At 59.2% G+C, this 15,779-nt stretch overlaps 1 protein-coding gene across 3 annotated transcripts in view; it reads left to right on the top strand.

Annotated features, from left to right (window-relative positions):
* The window catches only part of ABCA3 (ATP binding cassette subfamily A member 3), a 37,458-nt gene extending 25,131 nt beyond the window's left edge, over positions 1 to 12,327 (top strand). For all 3 annotated transcript variants that reach the window (XM_036920543.2, XM_036920542.2, XM_036920541.2), the window contains exons 19-32: positions 686 to 872; positions 1,600 to 1,903; positions 3,712 to 3,985; positions 5,284 to 5,488; positions 5,854 to 6,073; positions 6,328 to 6,486; positions 7,282 to 7,454; positions 7,995 to 8,123; positions 8,208 to 8,402; positions 9,536 to 9,723; positions 10,199 to 10,369; positions 10,611 to 10,801; positions 10,941 to 11,014; positions 11,419 to 12,327. In XM_036920543.2, coding sequence (XP_036776438.2) covers positions 686 to 872; positions 1,600 to 1,903; positions 3,712 to 3,985; positions 5,284 to 5,488; positions 5,854 to 6,073; positions 6,328 to 6,486; positions 7,282 to 7,454; positions 7,995 to 8,123; positions 8,208 to 8,402; positions 9,536 to 9,723; positions 10,199 to 10,369; positions 10,611 to 10,801; positions 10,941 to 11,014; positions 11,419 to 11,550 — 2,602 coding nt within the window. In that variant the 3' untranslated portion in view covers positions 11,551 to 12,327. The remainder of the gene's footprint in view (positions 1 to 685; positions 873 to 1,599; positions 1,904 to 3,711; positions 3,986 to 5,283; positions 5,489 to 5,853; positions 6,074 to 6,327; positions 6,487 to 7,281; positions 7,455 to 7,994; positions 8,124 to 8,207; positions 8,403 to 9,535; positions 9,724 to 10,198; positions 10,370 to 10,610; positions 10,802 to 10,940; positions 11,015 to 11,418) is intronic.
* Positions 12,328 to 15,779: the final 3,452 nt, after the last annotated feature.

Here is a 15,779-nt window from a genome sequence, read left to right as displayed (position 1 = left end):
TCCAAGGGGGCACTGATCCTAGGGCACACCCCAATCCATGCCGAAGATGCGAGGTTAGCCTTCCGACCCTCAGAACTGCAGGGCGAGATGATTGATATGTCTGTCAAACGTTTCTTGAACACTCACGTGGCAGATGTAGTAAAATAAAGGTGAGATAGGTGGGTTACCTTGAGGATCCCAGGACCTAGAGGAGGCAACAGAAGAAGAGAATGTAAATGCTGCCACGTGACCCCGGCGGCCCACGGAGCCCCACACTGGGATCCTGCACCGGCCGGCCTCGCCTCCTGCCCTCCCCCATACACCCCTCCCAGTCTCAGCTCTTGGGCAGTGCCCAGCCCACCCATGCTGGCTGCCATGAGCTTCCCAGTGCTTCTGCCATGCCCTCTGGAGGGCCTGGTTATAATGCTGGCTTGGGTCCATCTCCCCGTGAAAGTGGGGTCGCTGTGGGCACAGCCCATCTAGTTTCTCTCTCCTGGACATTGGTTGGCCTCAGCAGCTCATGTTCTGGAGCAGATGAATGAGTGAGCAAAGCACGAACGAGCGCCAGAGCCCACAGACGCAGGTTCTCTTGCAGGGCCTCTGACGGCCGCCCTCTTCCCCCCGCCGCATCTCCTCTTGGGGACCATAGCCTTGCTCCTTGTGCGGGGAGCTGAGCTGTGACCGGGCTTCATATGTCCTACTGCAGGGTTGGTAAGCTGGTAGATACCAGCATGGACATCCAGGCCATCCAGCTCCCTGCCCTGCAGTACCAGCATGAGAGGCGGGCGAGTGACTGGGCGGTAGACAGCCACCTGTGCGGGATGATGGACCCGACCGCGGGCGCAGGCGCCCTCATCGAGGAGGAGTGCGCCAACGTCAAGCTCAACTCCGGGGTGAGCATGCAGCCCCAGTGCGGGAGGCTTGGGACACTGCCCACATGTGAGGGGCCACGAGGGCAGACATGGGCTTCAGGAGGGTCGGTGCCCAGGAACAGGGCTGATGACGGCTCCCGCTCCCGTGGCTGGCAGGGAGAGGGGCAACCAGCCTTTCAGTGGAGCGATTGTAACTTCTGTGTGCACTCTAACTTGGCCACTCGCAAATGAGCTGATGTTTGCTCCTCTCCTAATGCTGACAGTGCTGTCTTCGGGGGGGCCTGCCATGCGGGAAGGCAGGGTGGTAGAGAGCTGCCCTGCTCCTGCATCACAAACAGGAACCTGAGGCTAAGGTCGGAAGGCCAGTGTGTCTCAGGTACTGGGGTCTGACCCCAGCACCCCCGACACCTGCAGGATGGTGAAGGGCAGGGTTGAGGACACAGGCAGCAGGGAGGCTGGTCCATCTGCCTCTGAGTGAGCACAACCAGGTCTCCCACCAGGCGCAGTGGGAAGGAGGAGGCCTGAGCCGCTATGGGATCACAGCTGGGCCCCTGAAGTCCTGCCTCCACAGCTGTTAGGAGACCCCCTAGGCCCATGTCAGAACCTGCAGGGACAGTACATGGGTGTCCAGGGTGAGACACAAAGTCAGCCGAGGGCCCTCAGGCTCCCGTGGGCCCACACCTGCTGGTGGGTGGGTCAGATGCTAGCTCCTGGTGGCAGCCGTGTCACCTTGTCCCCTCTGCCACAGCTCGCCCTCCACTGCCAGCAGTTCTGGGCCATGCTCCTGAAGAAGGCTGCATATAGCTGGCGGGAGTGGAAGCTGGTAGCGGCCCAGGTCCTGGTGCCTCTGACATGCATCACCCTGGCACTCCTGGCCATCAACTACTCCTCTGAGATCCTGGATGACCCCATCCTGAAGTTGACCCTGAACCAGTACGGCAGAACAGTGGTGCCCTTCGCCGTTCCCGGCACCTCTCGGCTGGGCCAGCAGCTCGTAGAGCACTGGAAGGACATGCTGCAGGCCGAGGGCCAGGAGCCACGCGAGGTGCTGGGTAAGGGGTGTCCCTGGGGATTCTCAGGTCTGGCTTCCCGGCCTTGGTGCTGCAGACACAGGGTGGTTTATCCTTTGCTGTCACACTATGAGATGTTTAGCAGCATCCGTGGCATGGTCACCTGTGCTCCTGCCCCATCATGATAACCAAAAATGCCTCCAGAGCTGCTGGGGGAGAAAACATTAACACAGGTCAGAGGAAGACACAGGGCACCACCTCTAGGGCTGAGCTTTATCCCAACAGCCTCTTCCTGAAGACAACTTTGGGACCATCCACAGACTACCCACAAGGCTGTGGCAACCTTTTGCTCTGTTTGCTGGGCTGGTCACAGCTGTGGTGTTCTCCTTCAACAGCCCAGAAGCAGAACTATGCCACGCCCCTGACAGTGGCCGCTGGACATGGCCCTGGGCTCAGAGTGCGCATGGTGCTCCGGCTCAGGGTCTGTGCTTGAAGGTTTTCTGGTTTCCCAGGCCCCTTCCTGCTGGCAGTTTGTACGACTCAGCGGACACAGCCATCACGGAACCTGGGCAGGAGTCTGTCCTTAGGAGGAGGGGCTCGCGCCAGCATCTGGGGACAGGCTGGCCCCACAGAGGAGGGAACGCGCCCAGCCAGTGCACCTGCTGCCTGGGGTCCCGGCTCAGCCCTGCCGGCCCTGGTGACCCAGTCAGCCTTGCTGAGACAGCGGGCACCATGGTTTGTCACTGTTCCTGCTGCCTCATTTGCTGGCTGTCGCCCAGCCTGGCCCAAAGGCTGGGGGGCTCTCATGGTGCCCAGTGGCTCTGGGGATTCGGGCGGCTGGCTCAGTGCCCCAGCCCGAGTCCATCTGCCAGGCCACAGTACCTACTCCCTGTTGTGTTTGGGACCCAGCTCTGACTGCCTCCCTGGTGGTCTCACTACACTGCTAAGGATGCCCCTTTCCCTTGTGGCAAGAACCACAGCGGGCCTTGATGGAAGCCTTTGTGACGGTATCAGGACTTGCTGACATGTCCCAACCCCCACTGGCCCTTGGGTCCTGCCCATGGGTGTCTCAACTGTTCCCATTTTACAGGCGAGTGAGAGGCCGTAGTAGTGAGGCCGTGTGCAGGGTTCTGGCACTGTGCAGCCCCATGGCCAGCTGATGGCTGGCCCCGTGCACATGTGACCGAGTGGGACTCATCTTAATGTGCCTAAGGCCCCTGGCGAGGCGGGGGGGACCCCAGCACCCCTCACCAGAAGCCTCATTCTCTACACACCACAGCCATGGAGCAAATGAGATGCAGCATGTCCAGGCAGGATTGGGGATTCTGTCCTTTCCTGAGGGTGGCATCCAGGCTGCCCAGAACCTGAATACCCAGAGAATTTAGGACCCAAATCCAGGTGACTGGAGCATAGTTCCTCACCCTCAGGCTACTCTTTCTAGAAACTATCAGTGTTTTGTTACCTTAAGAGGGCGCTTATTCTATAAAAATTAGAAAAACAGAAAGCTAATAAGGAGAATCCTCTGTAAAAGCCCCTGGAGGTAGCCCTCAGCTCAGCCCGTGTCCTGAGGGCCAGTCCACACCCACTGTGATCCCTCTGTGCACCTACTGGCCCCTCGGGTGTTGCCCATAGGCCACCCACATGTTCCACAGCCCTGCCTTCTAGAGCCAGCCCTACTCCTGAGCCAGCCTCTCCCTGTCGCCATGACTGGGCTGCATGGGCTGTGGCCCTGAGCAGGTGCACAGAAGGCAGACGATGTGCCCTCTTTATGGTCCCTGTAGGCCTGCAGAGCTCCCAGGTGCAGGCTGGGGGCTGGCTGTCCACACTGCTGACCCTGTCCTTGCCCCCAGGTGACTTGGAGGAGTTCCTGATTTTCAGGGCCTCGGTGGAAGGCGGTGGCTTTAATGAACGGTGCCTGGTGGCAGCGACCTTCAGAGATGTTGGCGAGCGGACAGTCGTCACCGCCCTGTTCAACAACCAGGCATACCACTCCCCAGCCACTGCGCTGACCACCGTGGACAACCTTCTGTTCAAGCTTCTATGTGGCCCTCGGGCCTCCATCACAGTCTCCAACTTCCCCCAGCCCCGGAGCACACTGCAGGCCGCCAAGGACCAGTTCAATGAGTATGGGCTCTGCCCCCGCCCCCACCCCCACCCGGGACCCGACCCCATCAGGTCAGGACCTGCCCCCACCTACCCACTGGAACCTCTCATCAGGATTGGCCACTTTGGGCCCTGTCACAGGCCACCAAGGTCACATAGGTGGATATTCTGCCCTGGGGAAGCCTCTGGTTCTTGGCCACGGAACCACTGCCCCACATCCCCCTCAGCCTCCCTGTCATCCTTTGCTTAGAGAGCAGATCAGCTGCTGAGACCCCATCTCACACACACTGCGGTCCCCACAGGGACCCTGAGGATGGGGGCAGGGGCAGCCTGCCTTCTTCCCAAGTTTGCACTGGCTCCTGCAGGCCGCTGCTCCCAGGGACCCCCACGCACACTCATGCCATGCACAGCCCCGCTGTGTGAGCGAGGACAGTAGGACACAGCTGAGTCAGGTGCCTCTGGCAGTGGTCCCGCTGGGTGTCTCTCAGCCTTGTCATGCCATCCCTTGCCTTGGCCTCCCCTTCATGCCTGTTCTGAGCCCCAAGAACTGGGCACGGTCCAGAGGAAGCTGAAAAAAATCAGTTGATCTCAGAACCATCACTTCACTTCAGGGCAGCTAATTAACAGGGGTGGTTTCATCTCCACCTTACATTCTAGACTGTGCCCTGGGCCTTAGGACATCTTCCTCTCCCTCTGCTACCTCCGTTCTCTACCCCAAAAGCCGCTGCCTGTTGCAAGCCATGGCAGGCACTCCCCACTGCCTTTAGCAAGCAATTCATATAAATGGACTCCTTTGCTTTTGAGGCTCCCCCACTTCATTTCTTTTCTTGGCCAAATACTCAGTTGCCCAGCACTCCTGTTGAAATGGGGTGTTTTAAACAACAGAGTAAGGCCATTGGTGCTGGTTTCCAGAAAGTGCTGGTGCCAGCTCCACGTAGGCTTTGGAACGTGCTGGGCAGAGGTGGGGGTGCCATAGCCTGCAGGCTCCCACTGGCATGAGGTCAGCCAGGGCAGCAGAGCGGAGCCAGGCAGGGGGTCCTCAGGGTTGGAGGAAGGCAGGTCTAGGCCACTGTCACCTGATTGCCTATGGGGAGTGGGTGGCACAGGGGAAAGACTTAGGGTGACTGGGGTAGTGGCAGTGCCATCCCTGAGGCAGGAAGTGCAGAGGTCTGTTCTTGTGGGCGGGGATTCCCTGGCGCATTCCCTCTTAAGCCCATTTAGCAGCTTGGCTGCTGCATGACATGCTCTAGAGAGTAATGTCCCCTGCTCCCAGACACTGTGCTCTGTCCCTGACCTGCTGTCCCCCCTGATTCCTACAGGGGCCGGAAGGGATTCGACATCGCCCTCAACTTGCTTTTCGCCATGGCATTCTTGGCCAGCACGTTCTCCACCCTGGCAGTCAGCGAGAGGGGCATTCAGGCCAAGCACATGCAGTTCGTGAGCGGAGTCCACGTGGCTACTTTCTGGCTCTCTGCTCTGCTGTGGGACCTCGTGTCCTTCCTCATCCCCACTCTGCTGCTGCTGGTGAGGGCTGTGCGGGGCTGGGACCCTCCCCCTGCACGTCCAGGGGGCTTGCCTTGGGGCCCTGCACAGACCAGCCCGAGGTCCATGCTGCAGCTCTGCCCTGGTTCCAGGATGGTGGGATGCCCTACAGCCCGTTCCTCTGACTCCATGCCCCCCTGTCTCTGCCCACCCATGGTAGGCAGGGTCCTGGGGTGGGGTGCCCTGGTGACAGTGCCATCGGGAATGGGGGAAGGGGGAACCTCATAGGACATGAAAGCCACTAGGGGCAGGGGGCAGGGGAAGGGGCCACTGCTGTGGGGTGGGGGCCTGGATTGGTTGCGCTGCCCTGCAGGCCTGCCACGCTGCCCAGTCCTGTGCCGCTGCAGGTGGTGTTCAAAGCCTTCAACGTGCACGCCTTCACACGGGACGGCCACGTGGCTGACGCTCTGCTGCTGCTGCTGGTCTATGGCTGGGCCATCATCCCCCTCATGTATCTCATGAGCTTCCTTTTCTCGGGGGCGGCCACTGCCTACACAAGGCTGACCATATTCAACATCCTGTCAGGCATCGCCACCTTCCTCGTGGTCACCATCATGCGCATCCCAGGTGGGAGCCTGGAGACCGCCCCCTGGGCACCCTGCCCCCCGGGCACCCACAGAGCCGCTCCATCCAGAGGATAGGAGGCACTGATGGGCACCAGGCCAGGCTCAGTCCTCTGTCCACGATGGCCCTGATCACCAGCAGCACCTCAGAAACGGTTTCTCAGAGCTGGGGGGCTGCCCCAGGGAAGGAGTGCTGGGAACCCGCCCTCCCTGATTAAACCTATCAAAGGGCGACTGGCCTGTGCTCTCTCCCCACAGCGGTGAAGTTGGAAGAACTTTCCAGAACCCTGGACCACGTGTTCCTGGTGCTGCCCAGCCACTGTCTGGGGATGGCAGTCAGCAGCTTCTACGAGAACTACGAGACACGGAGGTACTGCAGGTCGTCCGAGGTCGCGGCCCACTACTGCAGCGAATACAGTGAGTGCCGGTCCCGGGCCCCTGCCTGCGGAGGCCCCTCGGGGAGGCCCAGAACTCAGAAAGCCCACCCTGCTGCCTGACCTACCCCCATCCTTCTGCTGTTTTGCAGCCTTCTCCTCTGTGAGTCTCTTTCTCACAGTGGCCTCTGCCTTTCCATTGCAAGGACGTTTGTCACTGGGTTCAGGACCCATCCTAAGTCTAGGATCTTACCCTGAGACCCCTGACTAATCACACTTGCAGAGGCCCTGTGTCCCAGTAAGGTCACTCCTGGGTTCCTGGAGTTAAGACACGGATGTCTCCTGGGGGACCACCATTCAGCGTGCCGTACACCCTCCTGGGCCTGCACGGTGCTCCACTCAGCTGCCCCTCTGAGAGTCGCAGGTGTCCTGAGCAGGCTCCATCTGTGTTCTGGCTACTTCCTGTTCTGCAGTACCAACCCTGGAGTGCCTGGCCACATGCCCGGCTGTGTGCCTGTCCCCTTGCTAGACCCTGATCCCTGCGCCCTATCTCTGTCACATCTCAGTGCCGCACCTGCAGGAGGGTGTGTGTGGGCGAGCAAGGGTGTGACTTGGTCTCTCGCTATAGGTCCCCCCATCCGAGGTGAGGCTGCCCCAAACCACAGAAGTGCTTAGGGTGTGTGGGGTGGGGTGACAAATGCAGGGGGGGTGCTCCCTGGGAGGACAAATGGCCCCTGCACCTTCAAGGCCTGTGTTGAGGGGCCTGAGAGCAGGGCTGGGCCGGGCTCCCGGGGAGGTGAGAGGCATGGGGCACAGCACGCTCTCCTCACCCTCACAGACATCCGGTACCAGGACAACTTCTACGCATGGGAGGCCCCGGGGGTCGGCAGGTTCGTGGCCTCCATGGCCACCTCGGGACTTGCCTACCTCGCTGTGCTCTTCCTCATGGAGACCGAACTGCCCCAGAGGCTGAAGACTTGCATCTGTGCCTCCCGGAGGCAGCGGGCGCTGGTGAGTAGATCTCAGGACACGCCTCCGCCCCCCTCAGGCTGCCAGGCAAGGCCAGGGCATGTGTCCCTGGCAGCCCTCAGCCTGGGAGGGGCTGTGCTCCCCACCATCACCAGGGCTCTCCCGTCCCGAGACGCTGAATCTGCGGGCCAGAGGGCTGGGGCCTGGTCTCAGCCTCAGCTGTGGCCATGGGGACCAGGCACCCTCACATTCCTCACACACGTCCTGTCCCACAGGCCAGAGGCCACACCAGATGGACAGATTAACCTGGGCCAGTTGCCTTCTCTAAAACATGACTTTCCCCCTGCGGAGTTCTGTGGCTTCTCCACAAGTGCAGCGCTGTCTGTGGTCCTCAGGTAGCCTGTGTCTCCTCAATGCCAGCGTCAGCCCTGAAGGCCACCAGCTCTGCATGTGCAGGGTCTGGATCAGCGCACAGGGCACTGAGCTGGTGTGAGTGGTCTCGGGGACCCTCAGCCTTGCTCTCACGGAAAAGCTCCCCTTGGGCTGGAACTCACCTGTGTGGTCCTCTTCTGGAACAATTAGATGGAGGCGTACACCCGGACCCCAGCTCTCCCGGAGGACCAGGACGTGGCAGACGAGAGAAACCGAATCCTGGCTGCCAGCCCGGACTCGCTGCCAGCGCCACCTCTAGTTGTCAAGGAGCTCTCCAAGGTAGGACAGGCCTCCGCCCGCTGTGCCAGGTCTGCCCCACTGCCTCCAGCCTCCCCATTGCTGCCATTTCTCCCGGCACTCCAGGTATATGAGCAGCGGGCACCCCTGCTCGCCGTGGACAAGATCTGCCTTGCAGTCCAGAAGGGGGAGTGCTTCGGCCTGCTGGGTTTCAACGGGGCTGGGAAAACCACAACTTTCAAGATGCTAACAGGGGAGGAGAGCATAACCACTGGGGATGCCTTTGTGGGGGGCCACAGCATCAGCTCTGATGTCGGGAAGGTGCGTGCAGCCGGGGGGACAGCAAGAGGGGGCATTCTGGAGCAGGGCTGGGCTCATCCCTGGCTCAGGGTTCGCGGACAGCAAGATGAGGCAAGGAGTGGGGCTAAACCTGCTGGGCAAGGTGAACCTACCCCTGGGGATTGCAGGAAAGTCCATCATGTGCCCCGTAGCAGGGAAAGTCATGGAGAAGAGATGGGGCCTGGGACTGGCCGTGTCTCCTGAACTGGCATCAGAGGCTCATTGTCACTGCACCTGCAAGGGACAGCACACACCCTCACTGGAGGGCCTTCATCCTAGACTTTGAAGAGCCCCCCAGGATAGTCTTTGGAGGCCTGTGAGCCATGCACCCTCAAAAACAAAGGAGGCAGAACTTGCAGACACAAAGCCCACCACTTTAGATTTGAGTCATCAGACCCTGATTATAAAACAATTGCCCATCGTGTTAAAAGAAATAAAGATTGAAAACACATGCAAGAGAAAGAAAACTATAAGTATGATCCAGGAAATAAAGGAAAAGAGTAGATTTAATCTGAGTTTTAGCAGGAAAGGAGAATGGGGGAAAGATGATAACTCACATGGTAATACTAAAATTTTCCCAAAATTAGATTAGCACAAGCCCAAGAACCCTAAAGAGGGTAAAGGAAAACGACCCCATCTCTGGAAGCCACCGATCCCTGCCACTGTCCCTCACCTGCTGCTGAAGGCCACGCGGCAGCCCAGCTCTGCTGGAGGTGGTCACTCACTCAGAGACCAGCTGCCGGGCCTCTGAACAGGCAAAGCCCCACCCCAGGGTTGTTGCCAGCAAACATCCTTTATTTGGGGAAAAGAAAGTTCTGGCACACATTAGATGTTTGTACAGGTCTGGTGAGTGCGTGACACAGCAGATGCCTGCACAGTAGTAACTGCTGTATGACAACATGCCCTTGCACCAGCATAGCCCCAGCACTGCCTCTGGCCCGTGTCTGAGCCCTCACTGGGTGCTGCAGGTGCCAGTGCCACCCTGAGCTGCCAAGCCCCTCCCCTGCAACCCCAACAAAGCACTGCTCGGTCCTATTGAGCCCCCAGACAGATCTCCTGGGGAAATCTGGACAAGCTTCTCTCTGACCCACTCCTCACGGCTCTTCCAACCCCAGGTGCGCCAGCAGATTGGCTACTGCCCTCAGTTTGATGCCCTGCTGGACCACATGACAGGCCGGGAGACACTTGTCATGTACGCCCGGCTCCGGGGCATCCCTGAGCGACACATCAGTGCCTGCGTGGAGAACACACTTCGGGGCCTGCTCCTGGAGCCACATGCCAACAAGCTGGTCAGGACGTACAGGTGCGCCTTCTCCCCAGCCGCTCTCCTGCCCCATGACTCAGTGACCTCAGGGTCTTCCCAGGGTAGAGCCAGGGTCTTCCCTGCTGTAGAGCTGGGGCAGCCGCACAGGTTAAGGGCCAGAGTCCCCACCCATCATTCCAGAATAGAACAGATTTGGTAACATGACCAGCAGAGCCAGGTGAGAGGGGTTGCCCTACCAGTTCCCACTCCTTGGAGGCAAAGCCAGCCTCAGGTGATGTCAGGGCCTGTCATGCGCTCCTAGGTGCAGACAGAGGGTATTACTGCTCTACGTGGGGGCGTGGACCAAGCCCCTGGGCACAGCTTTCTCTGGGGCCTTCACGGTGGGCCTTCCAGCCTTGCTTACCTCCTCCTCCTCTTGGTGCTGTACTGTCACTGGGCCTGGTCTTGTGCTGGGACCCAGGGAGCCCATGCTAATTATCAGCCTTGCTCCACTCCACAACCCCTCTGCCCCCAGCGGTGGCAACAAGCGGAAGCTGAGCACTGGCATTGCCCTGCTTGGAGAGCCTGCGGTCATCTTCCTGGATGAGCCGTCCACCGGCATGGACCCTGTGGCCCGGCGCCTGCTCTGGGACACCATAGCCAGGGCCCGCGAGTCTGGCAAGGCCATCGTCATCACCTCCCATAGGTAGAACCGGGGTCCCTGTGGGTCCGTGGATGGGAGGGGCCGGGTGGACGGAAGACCTGTCACCGGCTGGTTCAGAGTCTGTGAGGAGAGTCCCCAGGCTCTGCCATGTGGCCACACTCTGAGCACGGGAATCAGGAACAGCCTCGTCTGGGGGTCGACACGTCCCATCTGCACAAGCCCTTGCTGTGGGCAGGCGTCGGCAGCCCCCAGCCCTGGGTCAGGCCTCCCCCCTTCTCCGCAGCATGGAGGAGTGTGAGGCCTTGTGCACCCGGCTGGCCATCATGGTGCAGGGTCAGTTCAAGTGCCTGGGCAGCCCACAACACCTCAAGAGCAAGTTTGGCAGCGGCTACTCCCTGCGGGCCAAGGTCCGGAGCGACGGGCAGCAGGAGGCGCTGGAGGACTTCAAGGCCTTCGTGGACCTGACCTTCCCAGGTGTGCGCAGAGGTGACTGTGCCTGGCCCCCGCCAGGTCCCACATGCCTGACCCCTGGAACGAGGGCTGTGATTCTATGGGGCCCAGGCGCCCGGCCCTGCTGCTGATCCTCAAGGGGATCCGGTCTCTTTTTGTGCAGGCAGCGTTCTGGAAGATGAGCACCAGGGGATGGTTCATTACCACCTGCCTGGCGATGACCTCAGCTGGGCAAAGGTGAGCCCTGGGCCGCTCTGGGCCTCAGGTGGGGCAGGCGGAGGTCCCCATGGTGGCCACCCCTTCTTTGGTGATTCCAGGCTCCTTTAGAGGAATCTCTGCAGTTTCCACTCTTAACACTCACTCTAGTTATCTGCTGGGTTTGGAGGTTGATCTGAATTGGAAAGAATTGGGTATCAAAAAGGAAACCAGCCCAGAAGGGAACAGTTTGCCCGAGGTCATACTCTGAACTGGGAAGCCAGGAGACTCGCCCTGTGTGGCCCTCCTCCTCCCCTGGCAAGTCCGGCTGGGGCAGGAGTAGGATCTTTGGGGGCTTTCCCACCCATTATGGCCAGAGGAGTCTCACACTAGCTGAGGAGCCAGGCCCCAGGCTTGTTACCAGCAGCTTTTGTGCTTCCAAAAAGGTGTTTGGGGTTCTGGAGAAGGCCAAGGAGAAGTACGGGGTGGACGACTACTCCGTGAGCCAGATCTCGTTGGAGCAAGTCTTCCTGGGCTTTGCCCACCTGCAGCCACCCACGGAGGGTGAGGGGCCCTGAGGAGCTGGGCAGGGGCAGAGGGAATGGGCACTCAGGCAGGCACCTTCGCCCTCTGAGCCCAGCTTGTCCAGCACCTTTACTCTTAATCACTGTTTCCTGTGATGGATATGAACCAAGGCCTCGTACGGACTGGGCCCGTCAGCACCCTCACACTGGGGATCAGCATGCAGACATCCACGTCTAAGGCCGATGCCGAAGCCTGGTCTCCAGAACTCAAGATGCCAGCCCAAGAGCGGGTCCAGCAATCCGTGTGGGCATGCCTTGGGGAGTCTCTGGGCAGAAAGCCACCCAGAAAGGGACCTCAGCTGACTCGGGGATTAAATTTCCCTCACCGCTCATGAAGAGATTCCCCAGTGACCTCTCCACATTTGCACAAGGCACAGAGCTCCTTTGGGAGTGAAACAGGAACCCAGAACAGGGGGCAGCTGCCCAGAATGAACAGAAGGTCACCAGTCACCATCCACGAGGGAGATGCCAGCCCTGTTTCGGCATCGAGGTCTTGGCTTCCAGTACAGCTGGGGGCATCCTGGGGGTCCCTGCTCCTTAGTGTGGACATTAACTGAGCAGACCCTATGCCTGGCCTCACCCCACCAGCGTCGGCCAGCATCAGCCAGCACAGGAAGCAAAGGCGGTCCTTTGGTCCTGACACTGGCCTCTGAAGATGCCACCAGTGGGAGGCCAGTTGGGGACCACGACGGGACTGAGTGGCCATCAGGGGAGAATGCACCTAACACATGGTGATTCTGTCCAGAAAATAAAGGCTGGGAGGGAACACGACCACGGTCTATGAGTCACACACACAGTGGGGGTCCTAGGGCTCACTCACCCACACACAGTCCTCACACAAGCCTCCTGTACCAAGTTTCAGACAGACAAGAGCAAGAGCTAGTTTTTCCTGGTATGTAGTAAACATAGAAAACTCACTGCCAGGTGAAGGAATAAGCCCAAAGTGCAAGCGCAAAAGCAGGTCAGATAAACACAGCAAGGGAAGAGCATCGTAGGGTGGGTGTAGGAGGGTGCAGACCTGGGTGTGCAGGAAGCCTTTGCCTCCAGGGCCACTTACAGGCTGTAAGCCACCTTCCAGAATATTCTAATTCAGTGTCTGCTCCTTTTTAATGCACTTTTTTTTACTTTTTCTAAATGTGCATGATTTGAATCTGTTTTACATTTCCTTAGAATTCAGTTTTGGAAAAGACTTGTTTTCATCTGGGACAGTTTCAAATTTGCATTTTTATCAGTCTCTCAGAGTTTATGAATGCTGCAAGTAGTTTCCAATAGCTCATTTATTCCCTTTAAAATTCTTCAGACTATCATCATTTAGTTCCTTGCTGTAAAAAATAAACTTAGGGGTGATTGTGGTCCTAAACGTTGCCCTATGGAAAACACCTTCTGAGAGGTGGGCCTGCACCTTGGCTTCAGGGGTGGCTGTGGCTCATTTTTCCCGGCCCCAGGAGGCAGGCAGAGGCCAGCATGACCAGGCATATGCCCACACCCAACAGCCCGACAACAAGGTGCCCTGGGCTTGTTTTGAAGCCCACATTGGAGGTTTAGAAATCTGTCATTTTTCTCCTTCAGTGCCACAGAAACAGGGTGTGAGGAGAGGCGCTCAGGACTGAAGGAACAGCACCTAGGAGGAGCACATGCAGAAGGACCGCGTCAGTCCAGGGAGAGGTGGTTCACTGACGGCCAAGTGGGAAGATGAGTGCAGAGACTGGCAGGAATAAAGTGGGGACTGTCAGGCCAAGATCCTAATCAGAAAAAGACTCAGCAGCTGTGGTGAGGCTGTGGTATTGGGGACCAGAGGCCCAGGCACCCAGGGGTGTCTGCAGGAGCCTGCAGCTGCACCCAAGCACAGAGCTTGGGCAAGTAAGTGCAGGAGCCCCAGAAAGGTAGACCACATGGTGTCCCCAGGTCATCTGTGGGGTCACTGGAAGCCCAGGAGTGAGGCCTCAGAACCCACCTCCCCACCCGCAACAGGCTTGGTTCCAGCTGTGGCAGCTCTAAGCCCAGGGAGGTGGGAGGAAGGAGCATGGGCTCCCCCAGCAGGACAGTGCGCCCGCTCCACTCCCAGCCCCATTCCTGATCCTCAGGCCCAGAGGGTCCCTAGAGATGCTGGTCCCACACAGCTGGCGCATCTGGGAGGTGCAGTCCTCACAGGGACTTGACTCCTGTTCTGCCCCCTGTAGGAGTCAGAAGATCCGGGAGACAGGTGGTGCCATCCCTGCCCTGTGTGGCCTGGACAGGAGTCAGTGGGCAGACATCCAGATCAGGGCTGAGAGCAGGGCCTGGGGAAAACTCCTGCCTTGTCCAACAGTGTGGCTCCACTGAAACAGAGTGGGCGAGGGGACTGTCTTTAGCTGACAGCCGCACTCGGCACTTAGGCCCTGACCAGGAGGGCTGCCACCCAGGGAGTGGGAGCCCAGCTGCAGGGCAGGGCCAAGGCCAAGCCCCTTGAGGTGGCAAAGGGCTTCCAGGCAGGTCACAGGTCGAGGGGACCGGACCTGACCACAGAAGTTTCAGCAGAGTGAAGACTGCATCAGGCTTGCTGCACATGTCAGAAAATCCCACATCGGACAGTTTATTTCTTCGCCAAGTCCAAAGTCCAAAGAAGGCAGTCCAAGCTTTCTGTTACAGTCAAGGTCCCAGGGAGCCAGACTCCATTTGCCTACTCCATCCAGGTGCAGGCCTCCCTCAAGGTCACCTCTCAGGGTCAAGGTGCCCCTGAAGCTTCCAGATGGAATCATCAGGAAGCAGGGGGAGGATATGGAGGGCACAGCCCCAGGATGTCACACGCTCCTGTGTCCATGTCCAGCACATAGGCACAGGGCTGCACCAGGTGCAGAGAGCTGGGACATTTAGTCTTTTATTCAGGCAGGCACCCTAGGTAGAACCTGGATACCAAGACGAACTGCAATCTCTGGCACAACTGCTGTAGGCAGACTGGCACCAAGAAATGGTCCCCACCATGTGCCTTTGCTGTCCACATGAGCTAGGGGAGCCCTCTCACCCAGAAGCTCCATGGATCCCCACAAACCAAAAGACATACCCATACCCCAGTGTCTGCCTGCATCCCTCACAGGGTGCTCTTTGATTATAGGGACTCAGCAAACTGGACAGTTTTCTTGCCGGGCAAATTCCAATCCCACATCTTTTATCCAGGACTCCAGGGCAAGCCAAGGCTACCTGAGTTGCAGTGATCCCTGAGCCTGGCCTCCCAAAGCAGGACACCGACCAAGGCAGATGGTGGAGCCAGCCAAGGCCAGCACCTGGAGAGGCCAAACAGGCCCAAGGGCATCACAGGCTGTCTGGGGACAGCCAAGCACCCGTGCAGAGGTGGCTGAACCTGCCTGGCCTGGACCCTAGCAGTGTAGCTTGAACTCGGTCCATTCCTTGAACACATGCAGGCAGCAATGTCCCAGGCCCCAGGGCAGTCAGACCTGACACCCACAGGGCCAGAGCTTGGGGATGAGGGGAGAGGGGTTCAAAAGACTAGCCTGGACCTAGACTGCCAGCCAGGGCAGCGGATTCCTGCTGCCCTGTCTGTGTGACAGCCCTGCCAGTGCTGTTGACCTCGCCTCTGAGGACTAATGTGGCATTTCTGGAGGAAGCTGCCAGGCCCTCTGGGCTCCCCGCTCCCACAAAGACATGAAGGTGAGGGCTGCCCGTGCCATCCAGCCCCCGCTGGCTGTGCTGGGGGCCAGAGCCTCACCTGTAGACAGGGACATTCCTGGGGATATAGACAGGGCTCTACCTAAGCCAAACCCCACCCACTCCTACACTGAGCAAATAACCCCATAGGGATTCTGAGAGGTACCCCAACACCAAAGTCAGGTCCCCACCCCACAGCTGAGGCCAGCAGGCCGAGTATGCAGCATCCCACCCTCCAGACGTAAGGACTCCTACACTGAACCCTAGCTAAGATCAGACTCTGAGCCCCCAAAGTTCAAGCTCCTGAAGCTTCTGTCCCTTCCCCGAGGGAGGGCAGACACCAAGGGGGCCCTGCATCAGAAAGGGCTCAGGGCCAGTGGGCCTGGAGGCTGACCAACAAGGGGCACCAAGGGGGAGGCCCCAGCCCCCACAGGGCCCCAGGAGAGAGCCAGGAGGCAGAGCAGCCCTGAGCCCTGGAGCCCCATTCATACCCACTGGCCTGGCTTCAAGCAGGCAGGAGAAGGGGCTGAAGCTGTGGAGTCAGGCCCGAGGAGGAGGGGCCCTGCCTGCTCTCCTCAATA

Source organism: Manis pentadactyla, chromosome 10 (genome assembly GCF_030020395.1).
Source record: "Manis pentadactyla isolate mManPen7 chromosome 10, mManPen7.hap1, whole genome shotgun sequence".
Taxonomy (NCBI): Eukaryota; Metazoa; Chordata; class Mammalia; order Pholidota; family Manidae; genus Manis; species Manis pentadactyla.
The sequence above is the reverse complement of the archived record's forward strand: the minus strand, read 5'-3'. Positions and strand labels throughout refer to the sequence as shown.